Below are 22,501 nucleotides of genomic sequence, written 5' to 3'. Positions count from 1 at the left end.
CCAGCAACTAGTCCAAAGTCATGCTTGTGGTAGGATGCAATAAACACCTGCACTTTGGTTATCTTTGTCATATGAAGACTGACACTGTACTCTATCTGGAAATTATCCAGATTTTGCTTATTCAGAACAGGATATTATGTGATGAAATAGGAAAGGGTAAAGATTCCTATGAATCCTATTCATTGCCTCTAGCAATGATCCTATTCTTTGCCTCTAGCACACCACTGACCTGACACAGTATTTTAATGCCACTCTCTAATTTATAGGCATGCAGGGCGCGCAAGTGCACACACTGCCCCCCCCCCCACACCTTACCTCTGTCACAGTTCTCTTCATCACTGCCATCCACACAGTCATGAATGCCATCACAAAGCCATCTAATTGGAATACAGTGGGCTTTATTTCTGCATCGAAACTGATCTTCCTTACATTCAGTCACACAGTCCATCTGTTCAAATACAAATGAGCACTGCAGTTTTCATTAATGATAATGATATAGTCACAGGGAAAATAAACATGCAGCTGACAATACTGGAGATTTATTACACTGTGGGCTTTCTTTTATTTTGACTTAATGAATATAACCTCTACAAATGACAATAGGGTTTAGTATATGAACAGCATGCAGATTCAGGTATCTGCTGCAATGATTATATTCCAAGTATTGTCCTAACATTTTAGACCACTAAGAATCAAGATTCTCTCTTTACTCTATTTTTATTACATTTGCTTTCCCAAACCTAATTCATGTAATTCAGAGATTTTAATCAAATGATAGATTTTACCTCATCTGAACCATCAGCACAATCATATTCTCCATTACATTTCAAAGATGCTGAAATACATCCTCTGCTGGCACATATATATTCACTTGATGAGCAAGTAGGAGAGTCTGAATATAATTATAAAGTTAAGATTTAGATTTGCTAAAATGAATGATTGCTTTGATAGATAAAAACATATATAAGCATATAAAAAATCCATAGTAATGAAAATAATTTACATTTAAACTCTACTCAGTATCTGATATTAAACATTTATTTAAAGTGTTTCACGATATTATTGCATTTCCTGAATGCAATAATATCAATGATATCCTCAATGATATAGTAGCCTGTTCAGTAAATATTTAACTCACTAGACTAAAGAAAGAAAAAAACCCTCTCTATTCTCATTAATTTTGAAGAGTTAAATGAATTTTTCATAATTTTAATTAAATTATTTAAAAAACAAAGGCTTCAAATTGTTTTTAAAACTGTAATGGGATTTAGTGACCCTTGGGAATGTTAATTTATATATGCATTGCATAAGGCTAAAAGTAGAAATCCTGGCATAGTCTCATAGACCCCATGATGTCTAGCTGGCTGTGTTGACATAAATGTCATATTTGCATAAGTTCAGAGAAGTATTTTTGTTTTGGGGTCTTAAACATGAATACATGCATAATTAACTGAGTCTATAGAATCTGAAGTATTCATTTATGACAGAAAATAAAAATAGCATGTGGGCATTTAAATTACTATTAATTCCCAATCTAATTAATTGACATAGTAATTATGATTTCTGCCTTTGTCTCTGGGTTTGAGTTTGCTAGACTTGTATTCAAACCTCTGGTAGCTAAATGTGCTTATATATGACTTTGCTTACTCCAAGGAAGTTCAAAATCTATATCCTAGAGTTGTAATTCCTTTTAATTGGCAATGTTTGCCTAGGGATCTATATTCTTATGGAATCTGAAGACATTTCTAAATTCAGTGAGAAAAAGGATATGATCAATTAGCAATATAGACCACGGGCAGCAACATGTGTGTCCTGTATCTGCTACTCTCACCTGGGCTCTCAAAGTCATGCTTTTGTGGTTATACATACATTATAGCATGGTTTCCGGCCAGTAATTCTTTTATTGGTAAGATAATGTTATTAAAATGCTTAAGTATAAAAATTAAGTTTTAATGGACATATTTATATAGCTATATTTAAAGGATAAGAATGCACAATAAATTGGGCCTTTTTCCCCCTGTACTTTGGTCTTGCTTCCTAATTTCATTTTGATTTTAGACCAGAATGCAAAGAGAAATAATGTGCTTTTTCTCAGTTGATTTCATGTTGAAACTCCTGCATTCTGTTTCATAACCTTAATGTCCATAACTGAAAACTCGACTTTTATTTCACTTACAGTTTCAACATATATCATTTTTCCATCTTGGAGAAATCATTCCAAATGGGGTGGAAAGACATAGAAACCAGAAAGTCAAATTTGGGAAGTAATGCTTGGATCCCAAACACAGTAATAATCTTAAGCTAAAACACATTTGAAACATATAAACGGCACACTAATTAGTTCACCTATAAGTATATCCAAAATTTTATAGCCAAAACATAGTATATGTGTGCATTTGCCATTGTTTTCTCCTCATTACTGCTTAAACTGGTATTATACCAAGTTAAAATATCAGCTACCTTAACTAACATCTCAATCATTTTACCTGTGTCACAGTTTTTCTCATCTTCTCCGTATTTACAGTCTTCGTGGCCATCACATTTCCACTTTGCTGATATGCACTGACCATTGGAACACTGGAACTGATCCTTGGAACAACTTGTTTCACAATTTCTCTGTAAAAAAAAATCACACAACACAGTTAACATTAAATTTTTAGACTGTCACAAATAAGAAGCTCGGATGGTCATTTAAGCCCACAGCTATCTAACAAAATGGTAACAATTCTCTATTTCATTTGTCTCAGTGAGTCATAATAAAACAGAGAAACGAAAAAAGAACATATATCTCATGACTTCATCATATCAATTACTCCAAGGGGACCATTTTCCAGTAGACAGTTGGGGGTCATGTAGTTTTAGTAATTAAAGAAGACAATAAAGATCGTGAAGGAAGTAAAGGGTTAAAATTATCTCTAAGCAAGTACATCCAGTTCATTGGAAATGGGGTAGCAGGATGAATGTGAAGCAAAAAAGAACCTGAAGGCAAATCTGTTTTGTATTGGCAAAATTTCCTGGAGTGTCCTTCCCTTCTCTTTTTCTTGCCTCTTCCTCAGTCCTTTCACAAATTAGTTGCTGCTTATAATCCTGCCCCTCTTTTCCAACATTTGTTGCTAAAGAACTGTGACATGAACCTTCACAACCGTCACTTCCATTGGTTCGCATACAGATTTTATTTGGAAGTCAAACAAGACAGTAGATATACCTCTGGGGACCTTACGATTTTTCATATGAGATCAATAAAAAGAGATCCACTAGAAATTTACCTGCCTTGGTCTCACCATTATGGTTGATAAGGGATGCTCCAATGAGACATCTTGCTGGGATGAGGTTTTTCTGGAAGTCATTTCTATTCTTGCCAAAAGTTACTTGTCTGTTCCTCCCACAAAAGGTGTGACAGTCACAGCTTATAAGAGTCTCACTAAGTGATGCTGTGGAGCTGGTACTCCTTGCTTCTTCCCAGTGTCATCCCCACATAATGAAAGGAAGTTTACTTTCTAAACTCCTATAAATTTCTCTTTGCCAATGGTCCTTTAATTAGACTGCCTGCTGTATAATTGATTTTCTTCTTACTACCTTTCTTCTTCTCTTCTGTTCTCAAGTATTGAGAGTTTACCAGTTACCAGAGTTTCTTAAATAAGAATCCAAAGGAAACTAAGATTTATTCCCTATATTTTTAAACTCATAAACTAATAGGAAAGACCAGCCCTTAAACCAAAAATTGTAATAAAATGCATAGACTGTCAAAATAAATGAATATAATTTGAATATATGGATTCTCAAGGTTTTTATAAAAGGATTTACAGAGGAAGTTTAAACAGAAATGGAAGTATTTAAGAAAATGCTTTTCCTGTATAAGGATAGTTAGAAATGCAGTGCATCTGAAGTGTAAGCATAGTAAATGCTGTAAAAGATGGAGGAACAGTCCATACATTGGTCATGAGAAAGGGATTTCATATGTTTTGTTCACCACTTTACCTACCACGTTCAGGATTGTAAATGGAACATGATGAGCATTCAATGAAAACTGCCAAAGTAATGAATGAATTAATGAATGAGGTAGCAAATGTAGGAAACAAGGAATATAAATTAAAATTTCATAAAATTTAGTACCAGTAGAATAAGGGTGATGTCTAATGGATCATGTGTGTCCATGAACCAAATATCTAATACTGCGCCATGATTATAACTGTTCAATATATATTTGTAAAAATTAATCAAAGGTTATCTCAGCAATAAGGCAATTAAATAAAATAGCTCAATAACTAATGGTTCTGGTGTATCAGTATTGGCATCAATACAGAAAATAGTACTTCCAGATACTTTTTCTATTATCATATTTCAATGTATAATAAATTACAGTATAGTTGAAGAGTATATGTGTGTGTATGTCTATATTTCTGGGTGACTTAGTTATTATTTTAGACTCAAAACCATACAGAAAGAAAGAATAGAATAATGAAGCTACGTGCCCATCATGCCTGTTTAACAACGATCAACACATCACTATTCATGTTTCATACATCCTCCTCCACTACACTTATGTAGTCTGGACTATTTAGCATAACAACAATAGTATCACAACATTGGCAATATCACAGAATCCCCCCAAATCTCTCCATATAAAGTTATTTTCTATCAGTTTCCAAAATGTTCTCATTTTTAAAATATTGTTTGCTAAAATAAGGATCTAAAAGAAGTCTATAACTTTGAATTTGGTTTGAGTTTCTTTAAATGAATAACTATTTCCCATTCTCCTAGGTTTTTTTCTTTTTTTTAAATGCTATTTACTACTTGCAGACACTAGGTCATTTGTTCTACTGAATGTCCCACATTCCAAAGTGGGCTGATTGGATCCTAAGAAGGATAGCTTCAGAACATGCAAAGTGACTAATGAGCTTTTTGTTTTTTTAAAGTATTATTATACACACATCTATTTTTATACATTTAGTGTATTTCAATCCATAATAGTCATTTTTCTTTCTGATGTCCAAGTTGTCTCTTTCATTAGTCGTCAAAATCTCCTTCGATAAGCTCCTGTGTATACTGGACACCATACTAATAGCCTGGTTATTGTTTAACAAGATGTTAGTGGCTCATTTTGTCAATTTCCTTCTCAGACCTAGAACTGGACATTTCTCAAAGGACTTTTGTTTCCTTTAATAGGAAAATGGTATTTAGAGGTGACTATGTGAATGTTAAGGGTAGTCTATAATGCTGAGATCTCATCAGTTTTAGAATTTTTAAGTGGCAGAACTAAGAATTATATATTTTTAGAAAGAGAAAGAGAAATGAAAATCTCCTACTGATACTTTTGAATTTAATATTACAGAATTTTTTTTACATTCTTTGTTCCTACATTTGTATTTCCTTTCTTTTACTTCAAAGTTTTGAGTGCTAATAATGTAAAACTAAGCATTTGATCTATCCTACTTTCAATATATATGAGTTCTAAATTAGCAAAACCAACATTGCCAACAAGTATATGAACACAGTTTAAGATTTCTTTGTATTTCTTTTTGTCCTTATGATTCATTATACTGGATGTAGAGGCCAAATACTACAAAGTTACTTTAAATAATTCTTCTCTGAGAATCAATCAATCGATCTTCTCTGTATATGCCACTGATGTGATACACAATTATGCTGATCCAATTTATTATTATTGTTGTTGTTGTTTTGGCTGGAATGAACAAGCTAATTATAATATTGGTTAACATCCTTACCAAAACTTATCCTTACAATTTTATCTTTTGTTCCTAAAATGACAGTATCCTGTATGTAATTTGGTTTTCTAGCCATTTGTTTGGTTCACCTTTTTATTTGCTTCTTTGTTTGTTAGTCAATTCAACCTGAAATTTTCACCTTTAGAAAGAAAAGAGGAATCAATTGCATATAGTGTTAGACACTTCATTACCTATAGATTATACATACAGATGTAAATGTAAAGACCATCTTTAAGAAAGTTTTTTTGAGGGTGCCTGGATGGCTTAGTTGATTAAGCGTCCAGCTTCGGCTCAGGTTATGATCTCACGATTCCGTGGGTTCCAGCCCTGCATCGGGATCTGTGCTGACAACTCAGAGCCGGGAGCCTGTCTTTGGAATCTGTGTCTCCCTATCTCTCTGACCCTCCCCTGCTTGCACTCTCTCTGTTTCTCAAAAATAAATAAAAAACATAAAAAAATTTTTTTAAAGTTATTTTTGTTCCCTTGGGGTATTACCATGAAAATGTCCATAATGGAGGTCTATCCAGCAATCAAAGAACTACATTCATGAACTTAGGGCATGAGATAAATGATGTTAATAAGGACATCGACTTTCAATTGTATAAGATTCTGGATAATAAGTTGAGTTTCTATATGTACTTTAGATATCTAGTGAATAACATGGAAGATGGAATTATATGCCTTAAACAATATATATGTCCACCTCTTGATGTTTCATAGATTACACAGGGCTGATGAAACACAGTTTTTAAAGAAAAGAAACCTATTTCATCATATGGGTGAGTTTATGTGAAATTTATCTGTCTAACTGGGAAATATTTACTATAATTTTTGAATAAATGGATACTAAGTAAATATGTAGTTGGGCAGTAATAACTTAGCTCCCCTCTGAATTAAAAAAAAATGTTTTTTGTTTTTACTTATTTGTGAATAGGCTCATAAATATGTTTCATCTTCTCCAAAGAGAACATTGCAGTCTCAAGGTTTAGGTTTTCTGGCCTTTAGGGGAGAAGTTAAATATATTGTTTCCAAAATCTAGGCCCTGAATGTGACTGGGAATTGTCCAAGATAGTGTGAGGATGGAAAATTGTCAAATCTTAATAAGAATACCCGAAGACTGGGAAAGAACTAGTCTGTGTGAGTTCTGTAAATAGTAGAGAGCCTCCCAAAGATGACGGAAATCAGTGGATGACTAAAGATGTTTGACCGGACACACAGAAACCTCTACGGCAGCAGAGGTTCTCTTCAGACAAACCTATAGTCAGTGGAAGGACCTTCATGAGGGGTAGGTACTTATGTGCGCCAACCAGAAGAGCAGAACTCTAGGAAGTCATCGTACCCTGGAAGGAGGTGTGGTGGTCACTAAGGACTAAACCTCATTTTTCCTTGATCTCTGACTAGGCTTGATTTCACCAGTGTTGTTTTCCTGATATTCACAGGTAAAATCATTAACAGAAAATCATGAAGTGACTCTTACTGGACTTCCCTCTGATACTACAGAGTAAACGATTAGAATTCATTTTAGATTTGATTGAAAAAATATATATACAACCATCTGTCATATATTATGTTTAAAGCCTCTTGGAGGAATTGACAGAGGAAACACAAACACATAGATGGATAAATAATGAATTGTGTGAAGTATTACAAGTATTAACACAATCTAAGTTTACAGAATTATCCAGAGATATTTTAAACTTTTTTCACTTAAGCTGTGTGTACATAGACCTTATTATAAATGGATTGTGATTCATCATCCAAGCAAAGCTGAGCCTGTGGTTTCATGAAAATTGATGACCCACATCGAAGTCTATAAGACTGTATCTATTGAAGAAAGAGACTGGGGAGAAGAGACTGTTAAAAATGCATAAAAATATTAGTCCTGACTATAAATACTGCAGGAAATTTATGAACAAATTCACAGATGGCAAGGGCATCAGCTATAGGGAATAGGGTTTCCAAACATCCTATTCCCAACCCAGCCATTCACCACTTGAGGTAAAACAGACTATAAAATTAACTGTCAATAGTAGCACAGGAACTATTCCCTGTGCTGTGTGTGTGGCACAGAGCTTAGATATAATACGACTTATCTCACTGTGTCAGGAGTGCAGGAGTATTTCAGAGCCGTCCATGGCGCACTCACTGGATTGAATAATAATAATTATAAATGTGACTCTAAAAAACTTTCTTTTTTGTTTGGTTTTGCAAAGTTGCCTACCTCATCGGAGCCATCTGCACAGTCAAAATCTCCATCACACCAGAACCTTGAAGAAACACAGTCCCCATTGGCACAGAGAAAATCTTTCAATGTGCAGGTCTGTGGCTCTGGGGACAGAAGAATAGCACAGGCTTATTCGATTATATGCAACTGAATTCTACATTTATATGACATATAGCACGAGGTAGCATTAAGAAAAAAGAGGTTAGCCAAGCAGAACCAATAAATTGTTTAGAAGTGTTTCATGAAGCATCTATGGTACACAATATAATGATTTTTCAAATTTATTTTAAAGTTATGAATAGAAAGTGGCATTACAGAAACCAATTGAAAAAAAAGACAAAAGATAGCCTACTGTTTAGTAAAAATACATTAAAGTAAAATAAGACAAGAATCTGCATATTACATAATAACAAATCTTTTCTAGTTATTGGAAATCTAAGTCATTTTATGTATTTACTTTAAGACATTTTGTGACTCTGTACCTATGGGGCTATTTATTAATTGAGTAGTAAGTCTAGCTTTTGACTCTTAACTTTTATAATGTATTCTAACATCTTTCTAATTCTTAAATTTTGTCCAAAGACAGTCTAGATTTCATAAAACAAGAAGGATCCATGGGAATATTATTGGACATGAGCGGGTAGGTAAGAGTTGAAAGGACAAAAGGAGCTTCACTTTTTAAAAAGCTCCTTTTGGGGCACCTGACTGGCTCAGTCGGTTAAGCGTCTGGCTTCGGCTCAGGTCATGACCTCACGGTTCATGGGTTCAAGCCCCACATCGAGCTCTGTGCTAACAGCTCAGAGCCTGGAGCCTGCTTCGGATTCTGGGTCTCCTTCTCTCTCTGACCCTCCCCTGCTCACACTGTCTCTCTCTCTCTCTGTCTTTCTCTCTCTCAAAAATAAAAAAATTAAAAAAAAAAACGCCTTTTGGGGCACCTGAGTGGCTCAGTGGCCTGTGTCTGACTTTGGTTCAGGTCATGATCTCATAGTTTGTGACTTCAAGCCCCGAATCAGGCTTGCTGCTGTCAGAGCAGAGCCCAGATCCTCTGCCCCTCCCTCCCTCTCTCTCTCTAAAAATAAACATTAAAAAATAAATAAAAACTGTCTGTTTATGCAAATGTTTGCACACGTCCTGTATCATTCATCTGCCATTTTAAATAGTTTGCCAGTTACTGATTTAATTATGCTTCACCACAGTCCACATAGGATATAAGCCAAATAGTATGACTTACTACTTGGCTTACCTCTGATATGGGATGTGTTTCATCTGGACAATGAAGTAGGATTTCAGGAATTGATAAGACTGCTACAGATCATCTCTTGTTTACTTTGTTTTCTCTAAATAGAACTGCTATCTGGCAGGATGAAACCTTTCTATTTACTCGTTAACTGTGTTTATAGCTGCCTCACACACAGTAATACCCAAGGGAAGGAGGAATAACGGAAATTTAATTTAAGGAGAATTCCTATGAAGCCTAATTTTCTGCATAAATACTGTGAATACTTTGGCCCCCATTTGAAAACTGCTGTCCACAATCACTCAGTTTCCAGCCATCGGTAACATCAAGCATGCCCGGTGTCAGGAGGGCTCTTACGTTTCTATATAGAGATCTGCCCTGGGATCATGGGGAGGACTGTGGAAAGTGTAATGTGTGTCAGCATTTTGTTCTGCTCCGGGACTTACTTTATTCTAAAATGTAAACTTCAGGCTATGAATAAGACAAAATGCTTTTCAGTGGAATAAGGAAAAGCCACTTAACAGAAGGATCCCCTTCATTTCTCAATACCCCGTTGTTTAATGAGCAAGACAATAGTGGTTTCTCTTTTCGCCTTTGCATTACATTTACATACATCATCCCTTAACCTAAAAAACAACTGTATTAATATTAATATTTCTAAAAATAATAATTACTACCAGCTACTGATTGCTTATTTGTTGTTAGGCACTAAGTGAAACTAATGCTAAGTACTTGAATTAACTGAACGATTAATCCTAACAACTGTGTAAGGCAGATGCTATCACAGGACCCTTTGGCCAATGAGTAAACTGAGGCACTGAGAGGCTAAGGAACTTTCTCCAAATCACCCTGCAGCCAGAAGAGCCAGTATTGAACTCGAACCTAGATGATCCAGACTAGGAACTGCACTATTTTATACTAGGCCATATCATTGCCTCCTTTTCTACCAAGGAAATAACAAGTGTTCACATTATTACAGTGATTAACCATAAAGTCCTGAGAAACCAAGTTACTTGTCCAAGGGACACGGCTAACAATGTCAATCACTTAGAATAAAAATTTTCTCTTATCATTTCTTCCATGCTTAGAAATAAAACATCTACTTTGGGGCGCCTAGGTGGCTCAGATGGTTGAGCGTCTGGCTTTGGCTCAGGTCATGATCTCCCGATTAGTGGGCTTGAGCCCTGCATCGGGCTCTGTGCTGACAGCTCAGAGCCTGGAGCCGGCTTCAGATTCTGGGTCTCCCTCTCTCTCTGACCCTCTCTGGCTCACACTGTCTCTCTTTCTCATAAATAAATAAACAAACATTAGAAAAAAATTATTTAAAAAAGTTTTCTCTTATCATTCTTCCATAATAAAGCCATTTCACCCTCCTGCTTACAAACATGCAGTTTTTTTCCTTAGGGAAAAGAAATTATAGTGAAATTAACAAGTTAATTAACCAGAGCTCACTTTATTTAATAATGGAAAAATACAATCAAAATGATTTTCATTAAAAATCAGAGCATTTTTTAAACACATTATACTTAGATGTTTAAAAGCAACAGCAGTAGAAATATTTAATTTCATGTATTTGGAGGTATCTCCTAATTTTTTTTCCTTTAGTATTCTAACTTGCCTTTATCCTAATTAAACACAAGTGTGTTCAACATGTGCTAACAGTTATGACCTCACAGACCCTGATACACTTTGCTATAGGGAGGGTTGGATGTTGCTGATCTAGGGTGATAATAAGTTATAAAGTTATAAAGTATTTCAAAGCATTCGCCCAATAATTCCACAGAACATTTGTTTTATAGAGACTTTGCTAACTTTGTTAATTACTGTTTTAATATGGGAGCAGAGGAACTGTGTGATTTTTTTGGAAAAAGCTTTTTTTTCAGTGCATATGAAATAATGTATGTTTCTAGCATAAAATGCCAGTAAAACTACTTCTGAATAATAATCGTGAATTATTTATATATATACAAATGTCATCAATAATGGGGTAGCTAGTCTGTTTTTAATTCTCATCTGTATGCCTCAGAATCTTTTGCCACTGGATGTCTCAAAAAGATACTCTCTCTTGAGAAAAACATAATTTAGTCCTGAGAGATTGTATTCTCTTGTTGTTTCTTAAATTTGATCTTTTCTGGATAAAGTGAAACATCAATTTCTAGACATGATAGTTAGCATTTTTATTAAAAAGAACAACGAAATGATCACACCTGGAAGATGACCCATTTGGAAAGAAAATGTGAATGTGAAGTTTACCCCAGTATTTCCAAAATGCTTTTCTCACATTAATTTCTCTGAGATTGCCTATGTCTCCAGATCTAAAGTAGACACGGAAACCCACGCATAAAAATTAGCTGGGTTTTCCATAAGTCTCATTTAAACATGCCAAATCAACAACAAAGAGGCCTTTACAGGCATATTTCGGAAGGCTGGTCTGGATTCCATAATGAAAATAAAAAATAGGGGCATTATATAGATAAGTCATTTCCTCCAATATTAAAGGAGGAAAAGCATACAGCTTCAGAACGGAAAAGAACTTTGGAAGCTATCTTGCACAAAATGGAAAAGAAACAACTAAGTTTAGAGAATAAAAGTGACTTTCAAAGCCACAGCATCAGTGGCAGAGCAGAAAGGCTTCCAGACTCCAATTGCTCTGCTGAGTATATTATCATACACCCTTGGTGATAAGTTCAAAAGTTATATAAATGTGGGTGTAAGAATCTGAGGAGAATTTTTAGAATACAATTAGTATAACTGACATGCTATACAAATAATCTTCTGATATAAATTCAGTGTGAAAGTACTAGAAATTCAAATAAGGCAGACACAGCTTGTCTCTCTAAAAAACCATAATCTGATCAAGTTATTTGGTGTTTTTAAATCTATTCGATTGTTAGTTACTTCTTAATAATGAAAAGATATGAAATAATTTATTTTGCATATCGATTACTTAGAAGGTGTACATGCAATATACATTACATTTACTGCTGGTAAGAGAACATAGATGTTGAGATTGGTCAGATATTTCCAAAACTTTGATACAGATGACAAAGTAACTCCAATGACAATAAAGTTTTCTTATTTCTAAGAGCATAAATCATTGTTGGAGCAAAGTGCCCCTGCTTAACACACAACAAGGGAAGTGATCAGCAGATGATGAAGAAATGACAATGGACTAATTATGCTCTATAAATATAAAAAAGGAGAAAGCATATTAGATTTAAAATATAGCTGGTAGTTAATTGCTCTGCTATGATTCAAACTTTCCCGTTTCTATGCCTGGGGTGTTTCCCACACAATTTAAAGAGTAAATTCGTCTAGATTCTAAACACAAGAGTCCAAAAATGATTTTAAAAATACATAGCTAACATTACAAATGTATCAGGACCTGTGCTCTACCCTGAGATATAGCCATCCTCCCTACACTATGCACAGACATTTAAGTAGGAACTCAGATAAATGTGATAAGGGAATGAGTGGATCAATGGAATGCAAGTGAGTGTTGGTTGATGGAATGTGGTCACATAAAACAAACAAAACTACTGTTGTTTTTAACTCTAAGGCTAATTTACTATCTCTGCTCTATTCCACTATTTAATAATTGCTAACAATAATTGCCTAAATGTAAACCAAAATGCATACAGTTGTACTAATGATATTTAGAAAATATGATAACATTATACTGCTGTCTTTTGGGGTGTACTGTTATCACCTATACATATTAAAACTAAATATGTATGTGATGGGGGCACCTGGGTGACTAAGTCGGTTAAGGATTTGGCTTCAGCTCAGGTCATGATTTCACTGTTCACAGGCTCAGGTCATGATCTCACTATTCATGAGTTCGAGCCCTGCATCAGGCTCTGTGCTGACAGGTCTGAGCCTGAAGCCAGCTTCAGATTCTGGGTCTCCCTCTCTCTCTGCCCCTCCCCTGCTCGTACTCTGTCTCTATCTATCAAAAATAAATAAACATTAAAAAAATATATATATATGTGATGTGATATAGTCATGATTATAATATATAAACAGGAATTTATATGTACATTTAATAAAGTTTTATTATAATTATATATAAAATTATACTAGTTTCAGTAGATAGTAAAAAATGGGAACTATCTCAATAACATTTTATACAGGAGAAGAATTTTTCTATGGCTGACTTGTATCTGACTAATCTCTTGGTGCTTTATATAGCTGTGTGATATTCTTTTCTCTCTTTTCATAGACTCCACTTTTGTCCATGTAGACCTGTTGACATTTTCAATGTTTGAACTTTCTCATTTCTTCAGGCCTATTCAGATGGTACCATCAAACACCACTCAATCGTATTGATCCCGTGAGCCTTCCTCTTACACATTCTTACATGTTTTACATGTTACTGGTTTTGATATGGGTCCTGGGTGTCCCCTCTATCCTTCCATGTCCCAACTATAACATGCTTCATTCTTGTTCACTGTCCTCTCGCTTCTGCAAATTCATCAATGTTGCTGTCTCAGGCCACATGCCCAGAGTGAATGGGGACTAAAAGTGAACTACACACAGTTGGGTATTTTACCTTGCAATGCTTGCCTTTGCAGGCACTCTCTTGCTATTTCTTAAGGGTTCTGTGGCAATGACTCAAGTGATTTATCACTGTTTGCACAGTGACAAGTGAGAAGCAGCACTCCTTCGCCTTGGGTTCTTGCGTGAAAGGCTGACTTTTGAGAGAGGCCAGCAAAATCATACTCAACCACTCTGGGAACCCAGTAGACTCAGAAACAGGTTATCTCCGCCCTTCATTCTTTTTCTCCTTCTTCTCCACTCACAACGGTAGCCTAACTTCCCATACATTTCAACAACCCCTTGAATAAAGGGTTCTCAAAGATATAAGTTTCTAATGTGGCCCTCTCACTTACCCTCTCTTCTTCTTAAAATCTTTCAAGATAAGGCACTTCTTCTCAGGTATCTTATTGATAATTAACACTAAGTGTATCCAAAACTAAGCTAAGTAGTTATCTGTATATTTAAGTTCTGAAGTGGAAGTGAATTAAATAGAAAATGTGTAATGTAATTGCTTCCTCTTTGCATTTACTCTTCTATTCCTGCCATTCTTACCTCATTAGGTTTTTATTTTAATCACTGGATAGAACCTGAAAATCAGCTATATAAAGTTTTTTCAAAGTTACTGATGAAAAGAATCTAGTACACTCCAAGTAAGATCAGTTAAGATACATACAAAGAAGGAGTAAAAAAGTTCCCATAATCAGAGTATTCCATAATCGTAATGATCCAGAAATTTCACACTTAATGTATCTGATCTTCAAACACTGGTCAAATTAAGGTTCAAAAGTTATTTTTAAAAAGTTGATATTTTGCAAATGGAATATCCAAGTGGTTTATGAAAGCTATGACTCTACTACTCATAGGCTTTTATATAACATATTCCTATGTTTTAATGTAACAGTTTCTAGTTCATCTCCTGTATTTTAGGAAATGAATGTTCTTAGTCTCATGTATAAGAGTAAATACTATTGAGGGCACCTGGGTGGCTCAGTCAGTTAAACATCCAACTCTTGGTTTCAGCTCAGGTCATAATCTTACAGTTTGTGGGGTCAAGTCCCTCATTGGACTCTACACTAACTGCGGAGAGCATGCTTGAGATTTTCTCTCTCTCCATCTCTCTGCCTCTGGCCCTTCCCTCCCCTGTCCCTCACCCCCACATTCTCTCATAAAATAAATAAATAAATAAGAGCAGACACTATTGGCATCATCAAACCTTTTTGGAAGTAGCAGAATACAAATATTTAATAAATGGAATTTGATTATTATCTTATTTTAAGCATGATTATATTGCTTTCTTTGCTTAAGTGCTGGTAAGAAATATATTCAGATATTAAAGCTAGAATATAAAGATGCTATCACAATTTTACATACCATATTACATTTTAGAAAAAAATTGTTGGACAATTATTTTCTTTTAAGTTTATTACATAAAAATGCAAGAGGCAGATGATGATAACAGTGTTATTCTATTTTCAGAGAAAGGCATCCTGAATACATGTGGTGTTCTCTACTCCAGAGAGAATAAATGATATTTTGCTGAAAGATGCTCTTGGGTAAATCTGTAGTGTAAAAGGACTTGAGACTGAAATGAAATGAATACCATCCATTAAAGAATGGTAAGTTTTGTACTGTCTCCACATCATTCAGCTCTTTGTATGAACTTGCATCCAGGGCTTACTGTGTTGCATACTAATGGGTTGCATTAAACCTGATGATACTTTCATACCAATTCTGATAACTATAAGAAAATAACTTCCAGTATGAACATTTCAATAATTCCACCATTTGAGATTAAGGTTGATATAGTCTGAATGTTCTTGTCCAAATGTGAATATATGTATAAAACTGTGGGCCGTGGGATAGATAGGTTCAAATTCGTACCTTAATTGAACTAAAAATCGCTCTCCTGCTTATTGAATATGCTGTCATGCTCAGTGTTCTCAAGCAAGAGCTACTTACTACAGTTTTCTTCATCTGAATTATCACTGCAGTCATTCTGGCTATCGCACCGCCAGTGATCTGGAATACAGTTGTTGTTTTTACACTGGAATTCATGAGGTCCGCAAGTCTTCTTGTCTGTAATAGAAAGAACCAGAGTTTGCATCATTGACTTCCAAATTCAGGGCATATGGCATTTCCTCAAACCTTAATTCAGCTACTAACTGAGAAGCATCCCTAGGAAAAACTGAAGTTACATGTTAAATAAAATTCATCCTACTGTCTTATTTTATGTTATCAGTCATGCTTTCATCACTAGCTAATTAGAAAACAATTGATTGGCCCACCCACATAAAGTCAATACAAATCAGTCAAAATAATCAAAACTATTAAGAACTACAATTCTCTTTAGGATACTCCCTCCCTAAGCCACCTTTGATTTCTTCTATAAGGCAGCAAAAATAAATGGTTATCAGTCAGACTCTGAGGTTGTAGTCTTGTCTTCTTTCCTAAGAATTTCTTACTCATAAGCAACCTATCAACTGATCTAAACTCATAGATTATAATAGAGCCTAATGTGCACAAACCTTGAAAATTTATGAAGTGTCATCTCACTTGATTTCTAAATAATCCCACTGAGCAAAAGGACAGGTATTAACTAGCCTTTCACTTTACAAATGACAAAACAGAGACGTAGAGTTTAGAAGTCTGATGATTTTTTACTACCATTAAATGGCACTGTCAATGTGTGTGTGTGTGTGTGTGTGTGTGTGTGTGTGTGTGTGTGTGTATTTACTCTTGCTTTAGTGTTCTTTACAGCAAACCTGTATCCAAAATTGATCTAGAATCAGAATGCATGCAAATAGAATATATTTAATAACTTGTCATATATTCTTAAATTTCCACGAGAGTAATAGCTTACTGTATAGAGCCTAAAGCAGTGCTTCTAAAACTTTAATGGTCATACATATAAATTACTTCAGAATTTTGCTCAAATGGAGACTATGATTATGTAGATGTGGATTTCTAAGAAGCTCTCTAGTGATAACACTGTCCTTGGTCTATGAAACATACTGATTACCAAGGGTCTGAACGCTAAAGATAGACTGAATTCAATAATAAAATAATAAAATTATAAATGGTAATATACAATTTAGGACACATTCCCCTTTCATATACTTATATTGACTCTTTATTCTCAGCTGTATTAGAGACAGATAGTGAGTTTAAAAACTCAGACTAGTAAAATAGATAAACTAAAGGAGAAGATAAGCAATTTGGTGGTGATTGCTACTCTTTCCTTTAAAATGTCTTATAAAATTCTAATAAGATTATAAAGAAAGAGTGATTTAGATATAATTAGAAAATTAAATATGAACATCTATTAATGATCCAGCCTACCTCTTAGTTAAGCATTTTCATAAATGGGATCATATTCAACCTAAGAAGTATTATATGCACTTAAATGAATGAGAAAAATAAGTTTCAAAGAGTTTAAGTAATTTCTCCACTATTACAAAGGTATTCAGTGGCAATGGAAAAATTTATACCCAGATGTCCCTCTAGAAAAATTTATATTTCTATAGAAATTCTCATGATAGACTTCAAATTTTTCAAACTTTTCAAATTTTTCTACAGATAGATAATCTTTATATATAGTTATATATAAAGAGCCTGTATTTCCCTTCTTCCTTCCCTCCCTTTCTTCCTCCAGTCTAACTTCCTGCTAATGATTAGTCAGTACATAACTTGTGTCACTGTGTTGAGTACTGTGTTTTGTGGTATGTCCTTTTTGCCTGTGTTACACATTAAATTAGATTTTAAAATTGGCTTAAAATCTGTCAGTTGCCTTTTAGTGTTGTTGGTTGTTTGTTTTGTTGTGAAGACGCTTTTTATCTTGATAAGATCTCAATAGTTCATTTTGGCTTTTATTTGCCTTGACTTTGGAGACAGATGGAACTGGAAGGTATTATGCTAAATGAAGTAAGTCCATCAGAGAAAGACAGTATCATATATTTTCACTCATGTGGAATTTGAGAAACATAACAGAAGCCCATGGGGGAAGGGGAAAAAACAGTTTCAAAGAGAGAGGGAGGCAAACCACAAAAGAACAAACTGAGGGCTGATGGGGGGAGGGGGAATTAGGTGATGGGCACTGAGTACGGCACTTGTTTGGATGATTACTGGGTGTTTTAAAATTTTAGAATATAAGAAAGTAAGAAAGATCAGACTGGATCAAACAAATAGACTATGTGACCTAGAATTACAACATTAGCCCCAAGCAATTGCCCATGGCAATGAAAGGTTCACATTTGGTATTGAGTATCAGTAAAATAAGTGTTTTTGAAGATTTTTTTTCTAATTCCTATTTGTAATTTTTTTCTATGTTTAAATATTTGTACCTTATTTTTGTGTGTGAAAGAGATCTGCCCTCATTATTTCCTAACAGAAACAAGTTACAGTTGACTGCTAAGATTTAAAAATGGGGTGTACAGAAACAGTAACACTGAAAGGTTAATTGCCTTTTGCAAGGCTATTTAAATTTTATATTTCTGAATGATTATGTATTCCAAATGACATTGCTTATAAAATTACAAACTATACAGAACGTATAGACTTTTTTCTGCATTTATAGTCTCCCTTGAAAAGATTAAATATAAATATAAATATAAATATATTTTTAATAGGAAAATGTATGAGCAAGGTAAAACAGCTGTTCTCAAATTGGCTATACATTAATATCACAGAGGGAACTTAAAAAATCCCTTTGTCCAGTCAATATTACACATCAATAAAATCTGGGAAGAACCCAGACACCAGTATTTTTATTAATGTTAGCCAGCTGATTCAAATGAGTAGGTAAGATTGACAATCACTGGCCCAAAAACCTAATTGTAGAACAATGCATATATAATTGCACATTATAATACTCTAAAGTAATTAATACAGAATTATTACAATATGTAGAATTTTCTATTTATTCAAATTATTAAACAGCAGTGGAACAATGTAGTATGTTTTTTGTTGTTATAAGAATGGAGAAAACAAATAAAATATTTCAAAACTTTTTTATTTAATATGTTTCCACATCAATTAGATACTACTACAAATTTGATCCTCCAGAGGGACGGCCAAGATGTAAACTATGTCATGTATACTGCAATACTATTGTCACTTGTGTATGAATGGGCTATTTCTGGAAAAAAAAAATCTGCTGTCTATTATGTTTTTGTGAGCAAGAACTGGAGAAGTGGGCTGGGATACAGAAATGGAGGTAAAATTTAAGTTTCTCATTATACCAAAAGAAATTCGAAGGAATGTACAAACTACTGGAAGTAATAATAAGTAATAAGTAAATCTGGAAGGGTTATGAAATACAATGACAATATATGTATTTGATTATATTCCTCTACATTAACAATGACCAAGAATGAAATTAAAAAAGGAAAATTTTTACAAGGGCATCAATAAAATAACAAATATCTAGGAATAACTCTAGTGAAATTTGTGTAATACCTTCATACTGAAAACTAAAACACTACTGAGAAAAAAGAAGAATTAATGCCTAAGAAAATGCAACAATATATCATGCTCATGGATTAGAAAAGTCAAAATTGCTAAAATTTTCTTGCAATTGGTATAAAGAATTAATGCAATCCCCATCAAAATTCCAGTAAGCTATAATTGAAGAAATTGCTTATGCTAAAAATTGAAGAAATTGAAGAAATGTAAAGGATCTAGAATAACCAATCAATATTGAAAAAGAAGAAAAAACTGGGAGAATTTACAGTATCTGATTTCAAGAGTTACTACAAAACTATAATTGAAAAAAGGCAGTATTAAACCAAATGAAACCAGAAATATAAACATACATATATGGTCAACTCATTTTAAACAAAGGAGCTAAATCAATTTAATGGGACAAAGAAAGTCCTTTTTGGCAAATATTGTTGAAACGAGTGGCTATCCATAAGAAAAACATAAATCTCAACCAATTATATTTCATACAAAAAATTAATCGGAGATGGGGCTCAGTTGGTTAAACACTGAACACTGAACACTTGATTTTGGCTCAGGTCATGATCTCACGGTTCCTGAGTTCATGCCCTGCATAGGGCTCCATGCTGACAGAGCAGAACCTGCTTGGGATTCTCTCTCTCTTTCTCTGTCTGACCTCCCGCCAAATGACTAAATAAACTTAAAAAAATAATCTGAATTGGTCAAAACATAATGAATATGGAAAAATATTTTCATAATCTTTGAGTAGGCAATTATTTCTAGGAGAGAATGCAAAAAACAATAATAAATACAAAATTAGCACATTGGGCTTCAACTGAATTAAAATGTTTTATTCTTTAAAAAGCATCATTAAGAAGATGAATTGGCAAACAACATTTTAAAAATATTTGTACCATATATATCTGGGAAATTACTTAGTTCCAGAATATATAAAAATTCCTACATATCTTACACATTAGCAAACAAAAGACTTGAAAAGATACTTTACAAATAAAAAGATATTTGAATGGCAAATAAAGATTCTTAAAACCATTAATCATAAAGGGAATGCAAATTCAAACCACAATGAGATACCATTACATATTTAATAAAATTGCTCAAATCAAAGAGGTCACACTAAATTTTCATGAGAATTTAGAGAATGAAACTTTCTATTCTAGTTTTTAAAAAGGCAAACGTATTTACCCTATAACCCAGCAATATTCTATCTAAGTGTTCATGAAAAATGAAAACAAATTGTTAACAAAATAAATATATACAAGAATGGTTATAACAGCCTTATTAATAATAATCAACTTCTAAAATAATCCAAGTGAGAATATATCCATTCAACTAAAAACTACTCAGAAATAAAAAATAATAAATTATTAAGACATAATTAAGAAATATTTTTAAAACTTCATGCAAATGAAAAATGCACAAGCAAAAATGTAAATGTAAAAAGTGGAGACGGAAAATGTGATGTCTTATTCTGATTAGCAGTGCATCAACTTAAGATTTAGGGTTCTATTTCTAAGAGGTAAATAAAAACTGGGTATAGGGATAGGCAATTTAGGAGTCTGTTAAAAACCTAACAAAGCCAATTAAAGCCTTTGGGTTTAATTTCCATGGTTACTGAAAGAGGAAATAGTTCTTTCCTTTTGAGATTACAAGTATTATTCCTTAAGTTGCCATGGATCATTTTATTTCATTGTTTATATTTATTTATTTGTGTTTGTTTATTTCAAGTTTTTATTTAAACTCTAGTTAGCTAACATATAGTGTAATATTGGTTTCAGGAGCAGACTTTAGTGATTCGTCACTTATGTATAATGCCCAGTGCTGCTCATCCCAACAAGTGCCCTCCCTAATCTCCATCACCTATTGACCCATCCTCCCTGGATCCACGTCCTCTTGTGCAACCCTGTTTGTTCTCTGTAGTTCAGAGTCTCTCGGGATGCCTGGGCGGCTCAGTCAGGTAAGCATCTGACTCTCGATTTTGGCTCCAGTCATGTTCTCATGGTTCATGGGATTGAGCCTTGCACCAGTCTCTGTGCGGACAATGGGGAGCCTGCTTGGGATGCTCTCTCCCTCTCTCTCTACCAGTCCCTGTTCTCTTTCTCTGTCATTCAAGATAAACAACAACAAAAAGAATCACTTATGGTTTGCCTCCCTATTTATTTGGGATTTTTTTGGGCCATAGGTTATTTTAAAAACCATAATAAAAGTACCATTCTCAGAAGACACCAATAAAGTATGGAATGGTTTAGAAGTGGAGAAAAAGATGATAGGGCTCTTTGTAAATACCTACATCCAAACTGTTCCTGAAGTTAATTCCATCTACTCCCTGAAATGGAGGCAGAAATTCTATTTTGCCACTGGTTTGCACTGGATAAGAGTCCTAAGACAAACATTATACTATTTTATTGCTTCAAAATATTAGAGATTCCTTGGGGTGTCTGGGTGACTCAGTTGGTTAAGTGTCTGAATTCAGCTCAGGTCATGATCCTCATATTAGTGTTCTTATCCGTATGTGCTGCTTTACATTATTCCCAGGCTATTTCACTGGTTTATAATTACCTGGGAAATGTGATCTCTTCCCATTAGAAGCCTCAGAATTAGTTTCTGTTTAAAAGTAATTTGCATATCCAGGCTTCCATGAAAGATGGAAGATGGTACAAATGCTACAACCTGAGGGTTGCATTTTTGGAGCATTTTCCATGTGACAGATGCTATTACAGCCTCTAAGCTGCAGGCTGCTTTGCACTGTGAAGTGTTCGGTGGATCTGAGAATTAAGTTCATGTTACTTTTCATCGATCAGGGTAATATTCCTCCATGAACACTTGCACGCACAGCCTGTTCTAGGGGAAGTGGAAAGGATATGTGGATGCACCAGCAGTTGAGACTAACAATGCCAGCGGCACGTTGTCTCAGGGGGATCCTACTAGTTCTGCTTCACTTTTAAATTCTCATTTTTCTTTAACTTCTACATTATTCTTCTAGGTGGAGAAGAGAAAGGCTGATGAAGTAAAACAAACTGCCGATGACATATTTTCTTTATAAAGAGCTGAAGCTATAATAGGCTAGCTCTCTGGAAGCTCCAATAATGACATTTAAAAAATTATATGTCGATGCAATGTAATTTTCAGTGGAAATTTTTTGAATTCACATTATCCGGTTTTAGAACGTGTCATATTACATCCTGTAATGCCATCTATTACACTTGACAAGATTTTGTGATTCTTTTTTTCTTATTTAGAAATGTGCATTGTGACTTGATGATTGTGAACTAGGGGGAGACAGTTATTACCTCATTTCTGCCAACATACTGTACATCA

General features: G+C 34.3%; 1 protein-coding gene across 1 annotated transcript in view; it reads right to left on the bottom strand.

Moving 5' to 3' along the window:
- Positions 1-22,501, bottom strand: part of LRP1B (LDL receptor related protein 1B) — a 1,807,041-nt gene that overhangs the window by 152,567 nt on the left and 1,631,973 nt on the right. Inside the window, exons 62-66 of the mRNA XM_029933319.1 lie at positions 15,686-15,802; positions 7,948-8,054; positions 2,487-2,616; positions 786-892; positions 316-448 (exon numbers count right to left, since the gene is read on the bottom strand). Coding sequence (XP_029789179.1) covers positions 316-448; positions 786-892; positions 2,487-2,616; positions 7,948-8,054; positions 15,686-15,802 — 594 coding nt within the window. The remainder of the gene's footprint in view (positions 1-315; positions 449-785; positions 893-2,486; positions 2,617-7,947; positions 8,055-15,685; positions 15,803-22,501) is intronic.

This window comes from Suricata suricatta, chromosome 3 (genome assembly GCF_006229205.1).
Source record: "Suricata suricatta isolate VVHF042 chromosome 3, meerkat_22Aug2017_6uvM2_HiC, whole genome shotgun sequence".
In the NCBI taxonomy this organism is placed as follows: domain Eukaryota; kingdom Metazoa; phylum Chordata; class Mammalia; order Carnivora; family Herpestidae; genus Suricata; species Suricata suricatta.
Note: the sequence above shows the minus strand (reverse complement) of the source record. Positions and strands in the feature narration are given on the sequence as shown.